A 15,150-nucleotide genomic window follows, 5' to 3' on the forward strand; every position below is an offset into this window, starting at 1 on the left:
CCGGTGCCCCGGGGCGGGGAGCGGCCGTGCCTCTTCTCCCGCAGGGTCGGGGTCTCCCGGGCTGGGAGCGGCCGTGTCCATCCGGGATCCGCCCCGGCCATCCGAAGTTTGGGGTTGTTTGGGGCGGTGGGTCCCTCCTGGTCCCTCCCCTCGCGGACCTTTGGGGTTTGGGGACAAACAAACCTCGCTTTTCCCTCAAAATCCGCTCGGGAGGGGGCTCCGAGCCCCCGGTGCCTGAGGGTGGCCTCTCCGCGAAAGGCTCGGTCCGCGCCCGCCGCGCAGCTGAAGGAGAGAAGATAATGTGGGTTTGTTTTGGTTTGGTTTATGTTGAGGTTTCGGAGGAATTTGATGCTTCAGCGGGGCAGGAATTGGAGCGAGGGGAACAGGAGTCAGAACGCGGGGGCCCGTGGTATCCTCAAAGCCCGGGAAACGGGGCTGAAATGTTCGGGAAAGGGTTTATTTATCCCATCAAACCCCTGTCTGGTCTGGGGCGGAAAGGGCACATTGAGTCTTTTCCTCCCTTTTTTCCACACAGGTGTGGGGACCGAGCAGGCATGTCCGTGTGGTTTTCCCAGCAAATTCCCCCTCCAGCCCGGATCCAGGGCTCGCTCGTGTGCCAGAACACGGGGGAGGCTGCGTGTGGGGGCGGCTCTGGGCCATCTGTCTGGGCTTTGCTCATGTTTTGGGTTCAGTCCCGCGTGTTTGGCCGTTCCTCCCCGCTTGTCCTGGGCAGGGCGGTGTCGGCTCCTTCTCTCGGCGCCGGCCGTGCCTGGCAGAGTTTGTGGAGTTTAGCGGTGGTGGCTTTTGCTTCCCGAGCCTTTTCCCAGTCTAAATTAACAAAGTGTTTTTCCAGCCAAGCCAAGATTAGTCAGCGCTGGAAGAGCTGGTGCAGGGGCAGCCCTGGGGCTGTGGTGTCCCTCACCCAGCAGGTTCCCGGTGTTTGGCTTTCCCTCTGCCATGGGAGAGCCTTGTTTTCTGGAATGGGAGGTTGGTGGTGACAGAGAAACAGTCTCAGAGCAGGGGCAGGAAATCCAAGTAGGGTGGATTCTCTTTTAGGAAAAAAACCTCGATTTTGGGCAGTTGTAAAGGGAGAACCCACCTCACACAGAGGTTCCCAGCAACCCTCCTGTGGCTGTCACAGGCACCAGTGAGCTCCCAGGTCTGGGGACAACCCCTGCGTGGGGAACTCTGCTGTGGCTTTGACATCTCCAGGCATGAACTGGAGCATAAACTCCTCGCTGTCACCTTTGTCCCTTGTGTCATGGTGACCTGCAGCTCCGGGTCTGGTTTAGGGTAACGAGGGGTCACTTCTATGTGTATTTTTGTCAGGAGTTCCCTTGTTTGAGTTTTTCCAGCCCAGCTGACCTGTGTGGGGTTTGAGTGCTGCCAGCCCCAGGCGAGGGGAGCAGCGCTGCGCTTTTGTAGCCACCTCTGCTTCCTTCTGCTCTTCCATCTGCCACCCGTGCATCATCCTGAGCCGCGTCGTGCCGTGCCTGCCAGGCTGGTATTTGTCACTCCTCTCTCTTCTCTTCCTGCCTGGTGTTTGTGAGGTGTTTTGAGGACCTTCAATGGAGAGAACACATTGGACATCAGGAGGAATTTCTTCACGGGAGAAGGGTGGTCAGGCCTTGGCAGGGGCTGCCCAGGGAGGTTTGGGGTTCCCATCCCTGGAGGTGTCCAAGGAAGGCCTGGACATGGCACTCAGTGCTCTGGGCTAGGGACAAGGTGGGGATTGCACCTGATGATCTTGGAGGGCTTTTCCAGCCTCAGTGATTCTATGAGAAAGTTATAAAGATACAAGTTATCAGAGAAGCAGCTCCTTGTGTGGAAGGATTTTGCATTGTTAAATCACAAATAGGTGGTTTTACATTTACCAAACTTGGCTGTTTTCTACCCTTTTCTCTCAGCCAAGGTAAATGTTGCATTGAAGGCGCTGTGTTGGCACGAGAGAGGATGAATTTCATTGTAAGGGTCATGCAGGGTGGAGTAAACCACTGAGTATGTGGAGGAGGGTTAATCCCAGCCTTGTTCTCTGCTGGTTTGGGCAGTGAATTCTGAGTGCTGCAGTTTGGGGTGGGGCAGGGAGCTGTGAGGTGTCCAAGGGACGCTGTGGGCACAGGTCTGAGATAACAGAGGTAGCTACTGGTGGCTGTGGTGATAAGAGGAGCTGGGCGAGGCGAGTGGAAATAATCTGACTTTCCAGTCTCCTCCACACACCAAGGCCATGGCTTTCTGGGAGAGGGGACAGGAGGCTCTCAGCAGAGCCACACTCTTCATTCCTTCCCCTCATTTATTTTCTCTGCGTGCCCTCCATCTGTGCCATGCTCAGGAATATTTGATGGGCCCAGGAGTTGGCTTGATTGATGGCTGCAGGTGGTATCCAGCACTCCTGCCTGGGGTTCCCTGCTCCACGGGAAGGTTCTACCCTCTGGCATCGTGCACAATGAATCCATTGGTGCCTGCATCCCTGACTGAGTCACCTCCAGAAGAACCCGTGTCTGGTGCCTGCCAGCCAGCAGAACTGCCACCAACCAGACAATCAAAAGGCAGCAAAATCCAATCAGTTTGTTTTAAGAGTGGGGCAGAATGGGTCAAGAGTGGATTAATCTCTGCTGCTAATGGACGTGGCGAGTGCCAGGCGCTTAATTCATTGTCTGGGATGTAAGGCTGAACGCTCATAAATCCAATCCCAGCAAGATGACAGAGGTAAAGCCTCACTTAAACTGATTACCTCGTCTCTGCCAGAGTGTCTGCGCAGGGAATGTGCCATTTCAGATTTGGGTGTGCAGCTAGGATTTATGACACGCTGGCTGTGCTGTGGTGGCACTGCCTCACCCAGTAACGTGAGAGGCTGTGCTGGGCTCTGCCAGCACCAGCTGACCTCGGTGGTGCCTCTGGGGTGTGGGGTGGAGGCCACTCACTTTCAAATGGGACCTGGGGTGTGAGGCAGTGCTGAGGCTGCACACTTCCTGAGGAGGCAGGAAGCTTGGTTCCTGGTTCCATCGTGTGCATTTCCCCAAATCTCTGATTGCTGCCCCACGAGGTTCTGGTCATTTGTGTTCCTCCTGCCTTGTCTTGCCTTGCACTGCTGCTGCTGCTGGGTCTCCACTGCTGAGTGCTGCAGGGAGAGTGTGTAAGATGTTGGAGTTGCTGGAGTGAAGCAATGAAAGTCTGTAGTGTCAGCCAGACCTGAAGACAGGTAGTGATTGGGTTTTTGGATCTGCTCCCTGTGATAGCATCAGGCAGAGCTGCAGCCCATCCCTGCCAGGACTGCCAAAGCTGCTCCCACGTGGCTCAGCCAGCCCCAACCTGTGGCAGATGTGTTGTTGCTGAACTGGCCTTTTCCAGCCCCAAAGAGTTTGGCTAAACAAGGTGGTATTTGTGAAATTTGATCCTGTGCCTGAGGGGTTCAGGCCAAGTTCTCCATAGTCTGGGCTGCTGCCAGGGCAGGAGGTGCTGGGCTGATATTCCTGGTCTCACTGTGCTCCAGTGACAGCACAGAAACCTTCGTGTTGCCAGATGCCATTTCTGGGAAATTCTCTTCCAGGCTTATGTTACATTTTGGGCTTTCCCACAGCTTAGGGCTTCTGTTGGTATTACAGGTCTGATATTCATGGAAATGTTCCTTGGGGATTATTCACCTTTATCTCAGTGTTTTTATGTTTAGTCTATGGACCCCTTGTTAAAGCAGGTTATCAAAGTAGAAATGGATGTGACTTTGTGTTTTGATTCCCTGCGTGGACTGATGGCAGTGTTGGGAGAGTTGCATCACTGGAGTGAACTGGAAAGCACTGAGCTAATGAATAAGGTCCCTGTAAAACTGGTTATTCTGGGGAGCTGTGTTGTGGCAAGATGCAGAATGATGGATGTTGGGCTGGATCTACCTGGGTTGGTGCTGCTGGCATGTCTGCAGTTGTCCAGGGTCAGTGGGTGCTGATTTGGGGCAGGGAACGCTGCAGAAAATGCCTGTGGCTTGTGTAATCGTGGAGTTTGGAGTTTGGGAATGTGGACAGACAGTCCTGGTCAAGACATGCTTCCCTCTAATGATCTTGGCCTCTGATCAGGGGAGAGCAGCCCTTCTCCATGGTGCCACAGCTGGATTTTGGCAAGCCCAAGCCCGTGTTGTCCAGGCAGGAACGAGTCGAGGCCCTGCTGTGCCTGAGGCCTGTGAGGACATCACACCTTCCCTTCTGAAGCTTGAGATGGATCCGCAGGATTTATTGGCATGGTTTTTTTTCTTCTCCTATAACAAAATAACATCTTGGTTTTGTTTTAACTTCCCTGCCCGGGGTGCTGGTGCTCTCCTGGCACAGATCGTTTATGCCGAGCGGCCGCTGACCGACAACAACCGGTCCTTGGCCTCCTATGGCTTGAAGGACGGCGATGTGGTGATCCTGCGCCACAAGGAGACGGTGGAGCCACGGCCTTCCATGCGCTTCCCAGGTGAGACAGGCTCCTTGCCAGCTCTGCCTGAGCCTCAGGGATTCATCAGCACCTACCCAGCACCAGCTCTGGCAGTGTCCTTTAGCACAAAGTGCTGAGGGGGGTAGGGTGGCTGGGGTGAGTCAGGGGGGCTTGTAAATGACCCAGAGGGCTTCTGATTCAGTGTTTTACTCTGAGGAAGGCAACACCATTTTACTGTTCCTCTGGGGAGGTGTGGAGGCAGTGAAGAGGTGACTGGTTCAGAACAGGCTTGGTAAAGGTGTGTGAGTTTCCTACAGCCAGCAGTTCCCTTCCTGCTGCATTTGATGGCACAGGTGTGCGTGGCTCAGACCCAGGAACAGCCTCTATGGATGTGTGTCCTGAACCTGTCCAGTGGTAGATTCCCTGAGAAGCCACATCTTGCCAAACCCAGTGGCTTAATCATGTGTGCATGCCAAAGGCTCCTCTAGGAATGCCTGAGTGGAGCCCTGTGCCTCTGTCCTGCCTTCCACAGCTGCTCCTAGCAAATCCCAAACATAAAATATCCCTAGGAAAGGTGCCACAGGCTGAGAAGGGCGTGGGAGCATTGCTGAGGTCCTCATCCTGCCTCAGCTGGAGGATGGGTACCTGCAATGCAGGTCTGCAGGAGTGTTACTACTTTTTTTTCCCCCTGCTTATTTTAACCCAAGAGACTCTGAAGTGCCTCAGAGCCACTGGGTTTAGCCCTGTAGTCCCTCCATGAGGAATTCACGTTTGTGAAGCAGGGAATAACTAGTCAGCAAGTGCATTTCAGGGGATTAGAAATGGGGCAGACAGACGAGACCAGTTACATAAATGAGCCAGCGTTGCTAACCCAGTAACCCGGGGACGTGGCTGTGCTTCCATCACGAACTGCTGCTCACAGAATCTGCTCTCGTGCAGCACTGAGGGCAGCTCTTCCTTCCTGTGCTTTTGCCAGCAGAACTGCAACCGTGAAGCACCAACATTGTGCCCTTCCTTTCAGGTCTGCCCAGGATCGATTTCAGCAGCATCGCCGTTCCCGGGACATCCTCGCAGCAGCCGCAGCCCCCGGCGCAGCGGCCGCGCCCCTCGCCCCCGGACGCGCCCTCGTTCCCTCAGGGAGCGGGGACCTCGGTGAGCCGGGCTTGGGGCGGGGCTTGGGGCGGGGGCAGCTCCCCCGTCAGGGGCAGCCCCGGGGGTTTAACAGGCTGGGATGTGCTGCATTCCTTGATAAAAGGTGCAGATAAAAGGTGCCAGGTGGGAGCACTCAAGGCAGAGGTCCTCCATTTCTGGGTGTATTTCTCCTGCTTGGCATCTTTAATATCCTCTTTAATATCTCCTACTCAGAAATATCAGAGGCACAGACAGTTTGGATGTCTGTGAACACAAGTGACTCAGCTGCTGATTTTTACACTAAGATACTCATTACTGCACATTTCCCAATAAAGATGGTGCAGGTGGGAGCACTCAAGGCAGAGGTCCTCCATTTCTGGGTGTATTTCTCCTGCTTGGCATCTTTAATATCCTCTTTAATATCTCCTACTCAGAAATATCAGAGGCACAGACAGTTTGGATGTCTGTGAACACAAGTGACTCAGCTGCTGATTTTTACACTAAGATACTCATTACTGCACATTTCCCAATAAAGATGGTGTGTTTGCTGCATCCCAGCTGGGACTCAGCAGGGAGCAGCACACTCCAAACCCAGCTCTGTCCATAGTGACCTTGTGCTGTGGTAGTGAACTGCAGAAAGGGAGAGGGAAAAGAACAAGGAAATGGTATCTTTTAGGAACTTTCTTAATAGAAATAGTCATAAATGTGTACATTTCTGTTAATCTTGGAAGTGTCTGTGTGTTTTGGGCACAGTTGAAACCTTGTCCTTCATTTCCTCTGTAGCTGATGTTGGTCCCTTGTTCTTCCTGTGGTGAAAGATTTGAACTCTGGTGTCATTTAGGTGTGAAAAGAGAGGAGTTTTGGGCTACAGTAGGTGAACTCCTGAACCTCTGCAGGATGTTTAGTTGGGAAATAAATCCTGTTGAGTGTGGAGAAATAAATGAAGAGAAGGAGCTTCTAGCAGGAGATTTTATCCACTCTCAGGGTTAGATCTGAGTGATTTCTGCCTGTAAGAGGAAAGCAGAGAGGAACTTCATGGACGTTGTCAGCCTGTTCTGTTTTTAACTCTGCCTTTAGTTCATATCCAGAGCTGAAGCTTTCTTTGCACTCTCAGGCTTTTTTGTGCATCTTGCTGGGAGCTTTTCCCATCACCTTAAGCAGGGGTGCTGCTCTTGGCACAGGAAACCAGAGGTTAAGCCCAAGACACCCAGAACTGGCTCCTCTGCTGCTCTGCCTGATCTGTGGATATCAGACTTTGACCCAGTTGTGCATTTTCAGTCCCAAATTGCCGCATTGGGCTGTCAGGAGGAAGTGGTTTGGGCTGGTTTTCCCTTGCTGTGCTGCACTGCTGCTGCTGGCAGTGTTTGGGCACAGATCCAGCTCAGCTCCAGCTTGGATTCCCAAATATCTGCAGAGATCCGTGCCCTGTGGCTGTGCTGGATGAAGGCACCTGCTGTACAGAAGCCTGATTTCAAAAATCCAACAGTCACATATACCCAACGCCTCCCTGAGCACATTACAGCCTTTGAGCCAGATCTGCTTCCAGGGCTGCCGAGGCCTTTTGGGGACGTACGTGATCCCATTCAAGTAGTAAAACATGGCCAGAGGCCATCTGGAAAGTGGGAATCTAAAAACTGTGATCTTAAAATGTGCATTTAGACCTGGCTAACACCTCCTGGTTCCAGTGGTAGGCATTCAGCTTTAGGGATTATAATCTCTGGTTTTGCCATGTTCCTTGGGTTTGAAAGGAGTTTTGTCATTAGCCTTTGTGTGGTTTTTAAAATGTTTTTCTCTATAAAAGTGTTTGTGCCAGGAAATTGAGTTTGATTGTGCAGTGTTTGGGTAGGAACATGAGGAGAGCGAGCTCTGTCCAGTTGCTTTTCATCTCGGCAGGTTCCCAAGTTTGCCACTGATCCTCTGAGGTCCTTCCACGCTGCACTCAGAGGAAGCTTTTTTCTGTGTGCTGCTGAGTCTGTTCCTCAGCTGGCATCAAAAGAAGCGTTTGCTGTGCCAGAATTTGATTTGCAAGAGTAATTTCCAGTAAAAAGCATTTCTTTATCTCCTTGTTCCCACAGAGAAATTCACCAGGGTGTTGCTGGAGCAACAGCAGGACCGAGCCCGGCGCGAGCAGGAGAGGATCCGGCTCTATTCCGCTGACCCCTTTGATCTCGAGGCACAGGCCAAGATAGAAGAAGACATAAGGTAACAAACCAAAGGCTTGTAGGCATTGGGGTCCTCTCTGGGGGAGAAAAAACTGCTCTGTGCTTCCATCCATGGTGTTTTCTCTTCAGAGAAGGCAGAATCTAAGCACATTCCTTGTACCAAGGAGTTTGTTTGCAGGGCAATGCTCTGTGCCAGCTTTGCACATGGGAAGGTTGGGATTTGGGAACATGGAGGTGCATCCCATCCTTGAGATGTGTCCCACTGAGATCACAGAGTGTTGTTCCCTGTGAGGGTGGGAAGGCCCTGGCAGAGGCTGCCCAGAGAAGCTGTGGCTGCCCCATCCCTGGAAATGTTCAGGGTTGGAGAGGGCTTGGAGCAACCTGGGATAGTGGAAGGTGTCCCTGCCCATGGCAGGGGGTGGCACTGGGTGGGCTTTAAGGTTTCTCCCAGCCCAAACCAGTCTGGGAGTGTGTGATACGAGGTGACAGCACTGTTGTTTGTGCTGTCTGTGTGAGTGATGTCTTGGAGCTGCCTGAGCTGCTTCACTGGAGCACTTGTGGAGAGCACATCTCCTCTTGAGGCCGGAGCCTGGGGCGTGTTTTGAACCCAAGAGCTGGGCTGGTGCTGTCTCCCAGCTGAGCTCTGCACAGCAACAGGGCATTGTTCCTCCCAGCTGCCCTCGAGATTTGGTTTTGCATCCTGCTAATTGTTCCATGTCTGGCTAATTCACTGATGAGAGGCTCTGCAGAAATGCATCCTGCTCATCAGCTCGCTCCCTCTTGCTGCCTTCCAGATGTAATTGTGTTGGGCTGAGGCTTGATTTCTTCAGCTAAGTGGTAAATCCTGGAGTCAGTTCATGGCTGGTGGTTTTCCCCTGATAACAAAGTGTCTGTCTGCTACAGACCCATCGTTGATCAGAACCAGAATTCACTGGTGGTAGGAGTGCTCTCACATTGCAACTGACAAGGTGTTGGTGCCAGATAAACACCCAGAAATGCAGAAAATAGATATTTGTAGCTAGTGAAACATCGCTCAGAGGCACAGGAACGCTTCCCTTCTTGCTTAGATGAGGGACAGATAAAGGGGATGTGCCCAAGGTTCTGCAGCTGTTTGGGCTGAGCCATCCCCAGATTTCACACCCCACTCAGTGAAAAATGAAATGGCATCAGAATTGCAGCCTTTTTTCCCTTTGTTTGGGAGATAAAGCAGTTTTGGATGCAGTCACTACAGATGCCCATCACTTCCAAGATTATCCTGGGGCTGTGAGGGATTTCTTGAAGAGCATTTTTTCTGTCGGCTTGAAACTGCACCAAGGGCTGGTGCTCATGGTGGTGTTCTTTCTGCTATTTTGCTCACCTCCCTCCTTTCCTATGCCTGGAAAAGGAAAGATACCAGGAAAACCTGAGGATTTTAATGTTCAGCTGCTGTGTGGGATTCCAGTGATGTAGCTATTGGCAACACCTCTGTGTACCCTTGGCATGACTAATGAATCCACAGGTTTTTTGCTTTGAGTTCTCCAGGTTAACATGGATGTCAGGGTCCTGTTGGCAACATGAGGCTGTCAGGAGCTGAGGTGTGAGTTAGGCAGGGGTTGGAAGGGGGCAGTGGCTGCTGGGGAGTGACTCACTGTCTCTGGACTTAGCTAAGATCATTCCTAGCAATCTTCAGCTCCCAGGTCTGTGTTTCATTAAGGAAGCAGCCTTTGCTGTGGTTAAAATGTGTGTTTGTAAGATGAGCAGCAGCAGGTGGGATTTCCAGGTCTGTCTGTGAATCAGAGGGATGTTACAAGGTCTGGATGACAGAAATTTTGGTCTTTCTCTCTCTTCTCCACAAAATTCAGGCAACAAAACATTGAAGAGAACATGACGATAGCGATGGAAGAGGCACCCGAGAGCTTTGGGCAGGTGGTGATGCTCTACATCAACTGCAAAGTCAATGGACACCCCGTGAAAGCCTTTGTGGACTCAGGTGCTTTCTCCACACTCTCCATCACTGAGGGCAACAGTAAACATTCCAGTAGTGTTCCCAAAAGATCCTACAATAAAGCATGGAGCACTTTACTGAACCCTGAGCACAGCCTGGGAGAGCAGAGCAGACTGTTGGGAGAAGCAGTGTGGGAACACCCTGGATTAGGGCTCCTGGGAGAGTTTCTGGGACTTCCATGCCTGGTAGGTCTCTGCCATGTGCGTGTGTCTTATCTCATTTTACAGACAGGGAGATTTCACACGCCTTTAACGTGGTAGTTCCCATCCACATCCTGCAAGGAGAAGTTCTTGGGGTTGTTCCATCCCTACAGTAATGGTCAGTGCTGACCTGTGTGTGGGCAGCCAGGTCAGCACAGTGGGATTCACAGGAAGCCTTTATGCCCTGGGGCAGGTGGGTTGGTTTCCCAGCCACTGAGTGCCAGATCTTAAGCTCTTCCAGGAGAAAATTTAAGTTTGTGCTGAGCCATCAGGATTTAACACGAGTTCTGTTGCTGGTAGGTGCCCAGATGACCATCATGAGTCAAGCCTGTGCTGAGAGGTGCAACATCATGAGGCTGGTGGATCGGCGGTGGGCTGGCATTGCTAAGGGTGTTGGGACACAGAAAATCATTGGCAGAGTGCACTTAGGTAAGTACTGGCATTTTTGGGGCAGCTTTAGCAGGGGTTTGACTGCATTTCCTGCAATCTTGGCACTGAGGATTGGTGCTGTAATTGCTAGGAGCTCCTGCAGAGTAAGATCAAAGTGCATCTGCAATATGTTTGTTTGTCTTGGGCACAGAACTCTGTCTCATTTTATGCTGTAACACTTGGGGGTGAGGGAGTCCCAGCTCCTGCACACTGAGGACACATTCTCTGGTGCCAAAACCCGAGGTGAACATGAAACACCACAACCTTCCCTGTTTCAGGTGGCACTGCTGGGCAGGGTGAGCTACTCAGGAAGGGTTCCCACACAGTGCAGTGTTTGCTGTTCCTTTGGAAAGAAAAGCCTCTGTGCTCTTGTGCAGCTTTTCTGGATGGAAGACACTGCCTTTATTACCAAAAAATCGATTCTGTTTGCTGTTGCTGCTACTTAGACTTGTGGTCTAATAAACTGTTTGCAGCCCTCAGGGTTGGAGGGTCAGAGAAGCAGGACAGGAGGTTCTCAGGCACATCAGCTTTTAAAATAATTACTCTGGGACCATGGCAGGCCTGGCAGTCCTGGGGCTTGCACACGGCCAGACTTTCTGTGACCAAAACAGTGCATCAGAGTGCTGGTTTCAGATTCTCCCAGACCTTTCCCTTCCCAGGAAGAGCAGAAATCAGATTTGTTGAGCTGTAGTGGGAACTTCTCTGCCTTGTGTTTCAGCTCAGGTGCAGATCGAAGGGGATTTCCTGGCGTGCTCCTTCTCAATCCTTGAAGAGCAGCCCATGGACATGCTCCTAGGACTGGATATGCTTAAGAGGCATCAGGTATCAAAACCTCTTTTGAAACAGTTACCTGGCTCTTGCAGGTTTAGTGAGAAGTGCAACATAAATGCCTGGCCTGTAAATTCATAGGATTTTCCTGGGGAGAGTTGATGGTGGATTATCTTCCAGCCTGGAAGCACATCCATCCTGGACAACTCTAGGGTGTCTGGCTGCTGCCTGGAGCTTTTTGCTCTGATCAAAGATGCTCAGAGCTTTCCAGCAGAATGATTTATTACAAATTGAGCCAGACAGGGCCCTTTGGTTAGAGCTGATACTCCTGGCCCACCCTTACCTGCTGCACGGCGTTCCATTGGAGATGGATTGCCTGACCTTTTGTCTCTCTTTATCCCTGGGAGCCACCTGGCTCTCTGCACGCCCTGACACGTGGATGCTCTCTTGCAGTGCTCCATTGATCTCAAGAAGAACGTGCTGGTGATCGGCACCACGGGCTCGCAGACCTCCTTCCTGCCCGAGGGGGAGCTGCCCGAGTGCGCGCGGCTGGCGTACGGCGCGGGCCGCGACGACGTGCGGCCCGAGGACATCGCCGACCAGGAGCTTGCAGAGGCAATACAGAAATCTGTAGAGGAAGCAGGTACCAGCAAGAGCTTGCTTGAAACAGGAATCTGTGCATTTTTTTCTGCTGCATGTCAGGATGTCTGTGAGCAGTTCCCCTTCCGGCTCCTGGGAGCAGCACCAGCCAGTAAACAGTGGAGAGAAGGGGTTTTATTCTTGCTTGTGGCCTCTGAGTGCACTTCTCTCTTCCTTCCTAGGCTGTAAAACCTGCATGGAGGCATTCAGGGCTGTTAGCTGTTTATTTGGTGCTCTCCCTGCAGCTTCCCACCTGCTCTGGTTTCCTGGCCTTCAAGCTGTGGAGGTTAATGGTTGTCTGTGGCCGGGATCACGTTGTAGTGCCCGGCAGGGATGTGGCTCAGCTGTGCTGCTGCTGCAGCCTCGTGTGAGCACAGCTTTGGGGAGGCTCCCAAAACCCTGCTCTTATTGGCTGCACCACGTAAAATAGAGCAGCTGTAGCAGTGACAAAAGTTCATGACAATTTTTAGAATTCACACTATTTCAGCATTTTTCCCTGGAATGGTGCTGGTGCCCTTGGAGGGGGAATTGCCTCCTTGCAGTTGCTCAGAAGTTCAAAAGCTGAATTCACATCCTCAGCCTTAAATATGACCTGCAAAGAGAATTTCACCCTTCTGCAGTTCTGTTCCCAGTGTTCCTAGAATCCAAATGCTGCACAGATGGCCACATGGAGTTTTGGTGGCCGCAAAATTGAGCGAAGTCATTTTATTTTCAGCCAAATAGCTGAAAGCTGAACTATGAGCCAAAACCAGTCTGAAACTCAAATTTTGTGTTCAATTCCTCCCTTAGTTCAGCTTTTAGCTGAAGGGGAAATTCATTATTTTTTCCCTGCTGTTCCAGAGAAGCTGTGAATACCTCAGGGTGTATTCCTTAAGCCTTTTCCAAAACTTTTAAAGATAACATTTTATATCCAAGAGTTCTCTAGAGACCTTTGAATTTTACTGCTCATTTTTCCTCTGAAAGAACGCAGAAATTCTGCTTCCTACACACATGTAGAACTCTTTGCTGGGTCAGATTAAGCCTGATCAAGTTGATTTCAACATTTTTCTTGCTAATTTTTTTAAGACTCTGGTGTGCCCATATTTAAAATTGAAATGAGAGAAAAAGATTTAACCATATATTATATGTATATTTTTATATCTATTAGATACTACAATTTATATATATTTATATAGCAATACAACATATATGTATATATATATATATATCTAGTTGAAATGCACTTAATTTTTTCTTTAACACCTCCCAGTTACTGTTTGACAACCCAAAGAGTAAGCAGTTAGTTATAAATAATGAAGTTGATAACATTAAGGGGAGCACAGGACTGCACTTATTGCTCCCTTTGGCCCATTTTCTTCCATCCTAAGAATATAAGTTTTCCAGAAATGTAAAAAACCTCAGAAGGATGGTCTGGCTTTAATGAATCAGTAAGAAATAGTTTAAATGTGTGACTTTTCTAGCCAAATTTGAATGTTTATTAACTGAAGTTGCAGCCAGCAGAGAGAAACACAAACATGGGTTTGACCTTGTGATGGGGTTTTGATGTCGCTAAAGGTCAGGCTCAGGATCTTGGGCTTTGTCTGTTCCCACAGCCTGGCAGGCAGACATATCAGTTCTTTCCTGTGAAAACCTGGAGCCTGATGGAGCCTGGGTTAGCTTTTGGAATATATTTCCACTTTGGATGAGGCTTTGCAGATATTATGGTTGGTTAAATTTAGTTCTCAGTTGAAAGAGAACTAAATAACAAGCAAACCTCAGCCCAAACTATGAGTCTTTACAATAAAAGTATTTTAGACAAGATTTTTAAACAGAAAAGTGCCTGAAATTACTTAAATCCAAGCTGCTTATGTACCACATATGGTTCTAAGGACCATGAGGCTTTGTTCAGGCTAGTCAGCACTCGGACACTTTCTGTTGATGCTGAGCCCTAGAGGAACGTAAAAGATTTATGGCAATAGGAAATCCATTTTGTGTGTTCACTTAGTGCCCATAGAACACCGAGGCACAGAACTAAAGTGGCTCTTGTTCAGATTGACTGTGACAGTCCTGACAGTTCTAGACACAGTACTAGCCTCTGGCCCATGGGCTTTTGTTGGCTGTATCCAAAAATGTCAGCACATTCCTTTTTTCTCTCTTCCAAAACTTGAGTTGCTGCTAGGTGGTACCAAGAAAACCAAGAAAGGAAAAAACAGAAAACGGAAGAAGGACAGAAAGAGAACGTGATGCAGCTCCAAAGAAGCTCAGCTCCCCACAACACGTGTGTTCTTTTATAACTGGAGCAATTTTTGCTGGCTTCCAGGAGATGGTACAACACAAATGGCTGCCTGCACCTGGAGGCTATTAAAGTGCTTGTTTTGAATGCACCTGGATTATCCTTGAGCTTTATTTAATCCCCTGAAGTCCACTTTAGGGAGCCTCATGATTTCTGTCAGCTGCTTTGCTGATGGTTCAGCATCTATGGAAGGCAGCTGAGATGGTGGTGGAGTGCTGGTGGGGTTCACTGAGATCCAGGACCTCCACATCCTTATTTACCTCTGAGGGCTTGATGCTCTTTTGTGCCAATTTCCCACCACTGAGGAACTCAGTGATCATGGAGGATTTACAAACCTGGCAGCAAAACTGGAGCTGTTTTGCTGAGGAGGAAGTGTAGCCAGGCAGCTCATCCCACACACACCTTTTCATCCAGGCAGCCTCAGTCCAAGTCAGTGCCACCACAAACAGCTCAGGCTGTTCCTGGTACAGACAGGAATTTATCCCTGATGGTGCACTTCATGGGGAAGAGTTTGTTCCTGGTTTTAGCTGGATCAATATTCCTGGTGGGGCTGGGACTCAGCTCCTGTGCCTACTCCAGGGGCAGGATGACACTGAGGAGAGCTTGGTGGAAAACCAGCTCCTGCTGCTACCTCAATGCAAATCCCTGATGTGTCTGATCATACCCTAATTAGCGATCCAGCAGGTCAAAAGACAGTTCTGCTTCCTCCCTGAAGGGTTGGTTTGGAGCAGAGACATGAATGTAATCATTCCACATAGAAACAGAAAGGATCCCTCTGGTTTTCATCCATATCCTCTGTCACAGAACTCTTTGCCACCCTTAGGAAAGATGAGCAGTGGGGTGGTGTCACAGCAGGTACTGCACTGGTTTTAGTTAACAGAGAATAAAAGAAACCGATAACAAAAGGCCGAGGACAGAAAGGCAGGTTTCTGTTGTGTTGTGGAATTTAGAGGGAATTGTGGCTGGAGGTGTAGGCATGGCAAGCTGTGCCCCAGTACTCCTGTAAAAAGAGACTCCAGGAAAACCAGTGGTGTGTGTTTAAGACCACTGAGTTTGGGAAGGGGAAGGGCAGCAAATCACAGAGCACGGAGCCTGGGTGTGTGATCTGTGGGGCCAGGACAGGCTCTCCTGCAAAGGTCGTGTGAGTGATTTAACGAGCGC

The 15,150-nt window shown here is 50.3% G+C and overlaps 1 protein-coding gene across 1 annotated transcript; it reads left to right on the plus strand.

The window, feature by feature from the left end:
* The first annotated feature begins 4,202 nt into the window (after nucleotides 1–4,202).
* Nucleotides 4,203–14,486, plus strand: DDI2 (DNA damage inducible 1 homolog 2). Its single transcript, XM_031062969.1, is given in 9 exon segments — nucleotides 4,203–4,443; nucleotides 5,426–5,544; nucleotides 5,547–5,556; nucleotides 7,611–7,737; nucleotides 9,539–9,666; nucleotides 10,182–10,310; nucleotides 11,029–11,132; nucleotides 11,532–11,721; nucleotides 13,866–14,486. Coding segments are annotated over 9 exon segments (1,173 nt in total). The 3' UTR covers nucleotides 13,991–14,486.
* The last annotated feature ends 664 nt before the right edge of the window (nucleotides 14,487–15,150 follow it).

Source organism: Geospiza fortis, unplaced genomic scaffold (assembly GCF_000277835.1).
Source record: "Geospiza fortis unplaced genomic scaffold, GeoFor_1.0 scaffold4, whole genome shotgun sequence".
Lineage (NCBI taxonomy): Eukaryota > Metazoa > Chordata > Aves > Passeriformes > Thraupidae > Geospiza > Geospiza fortis.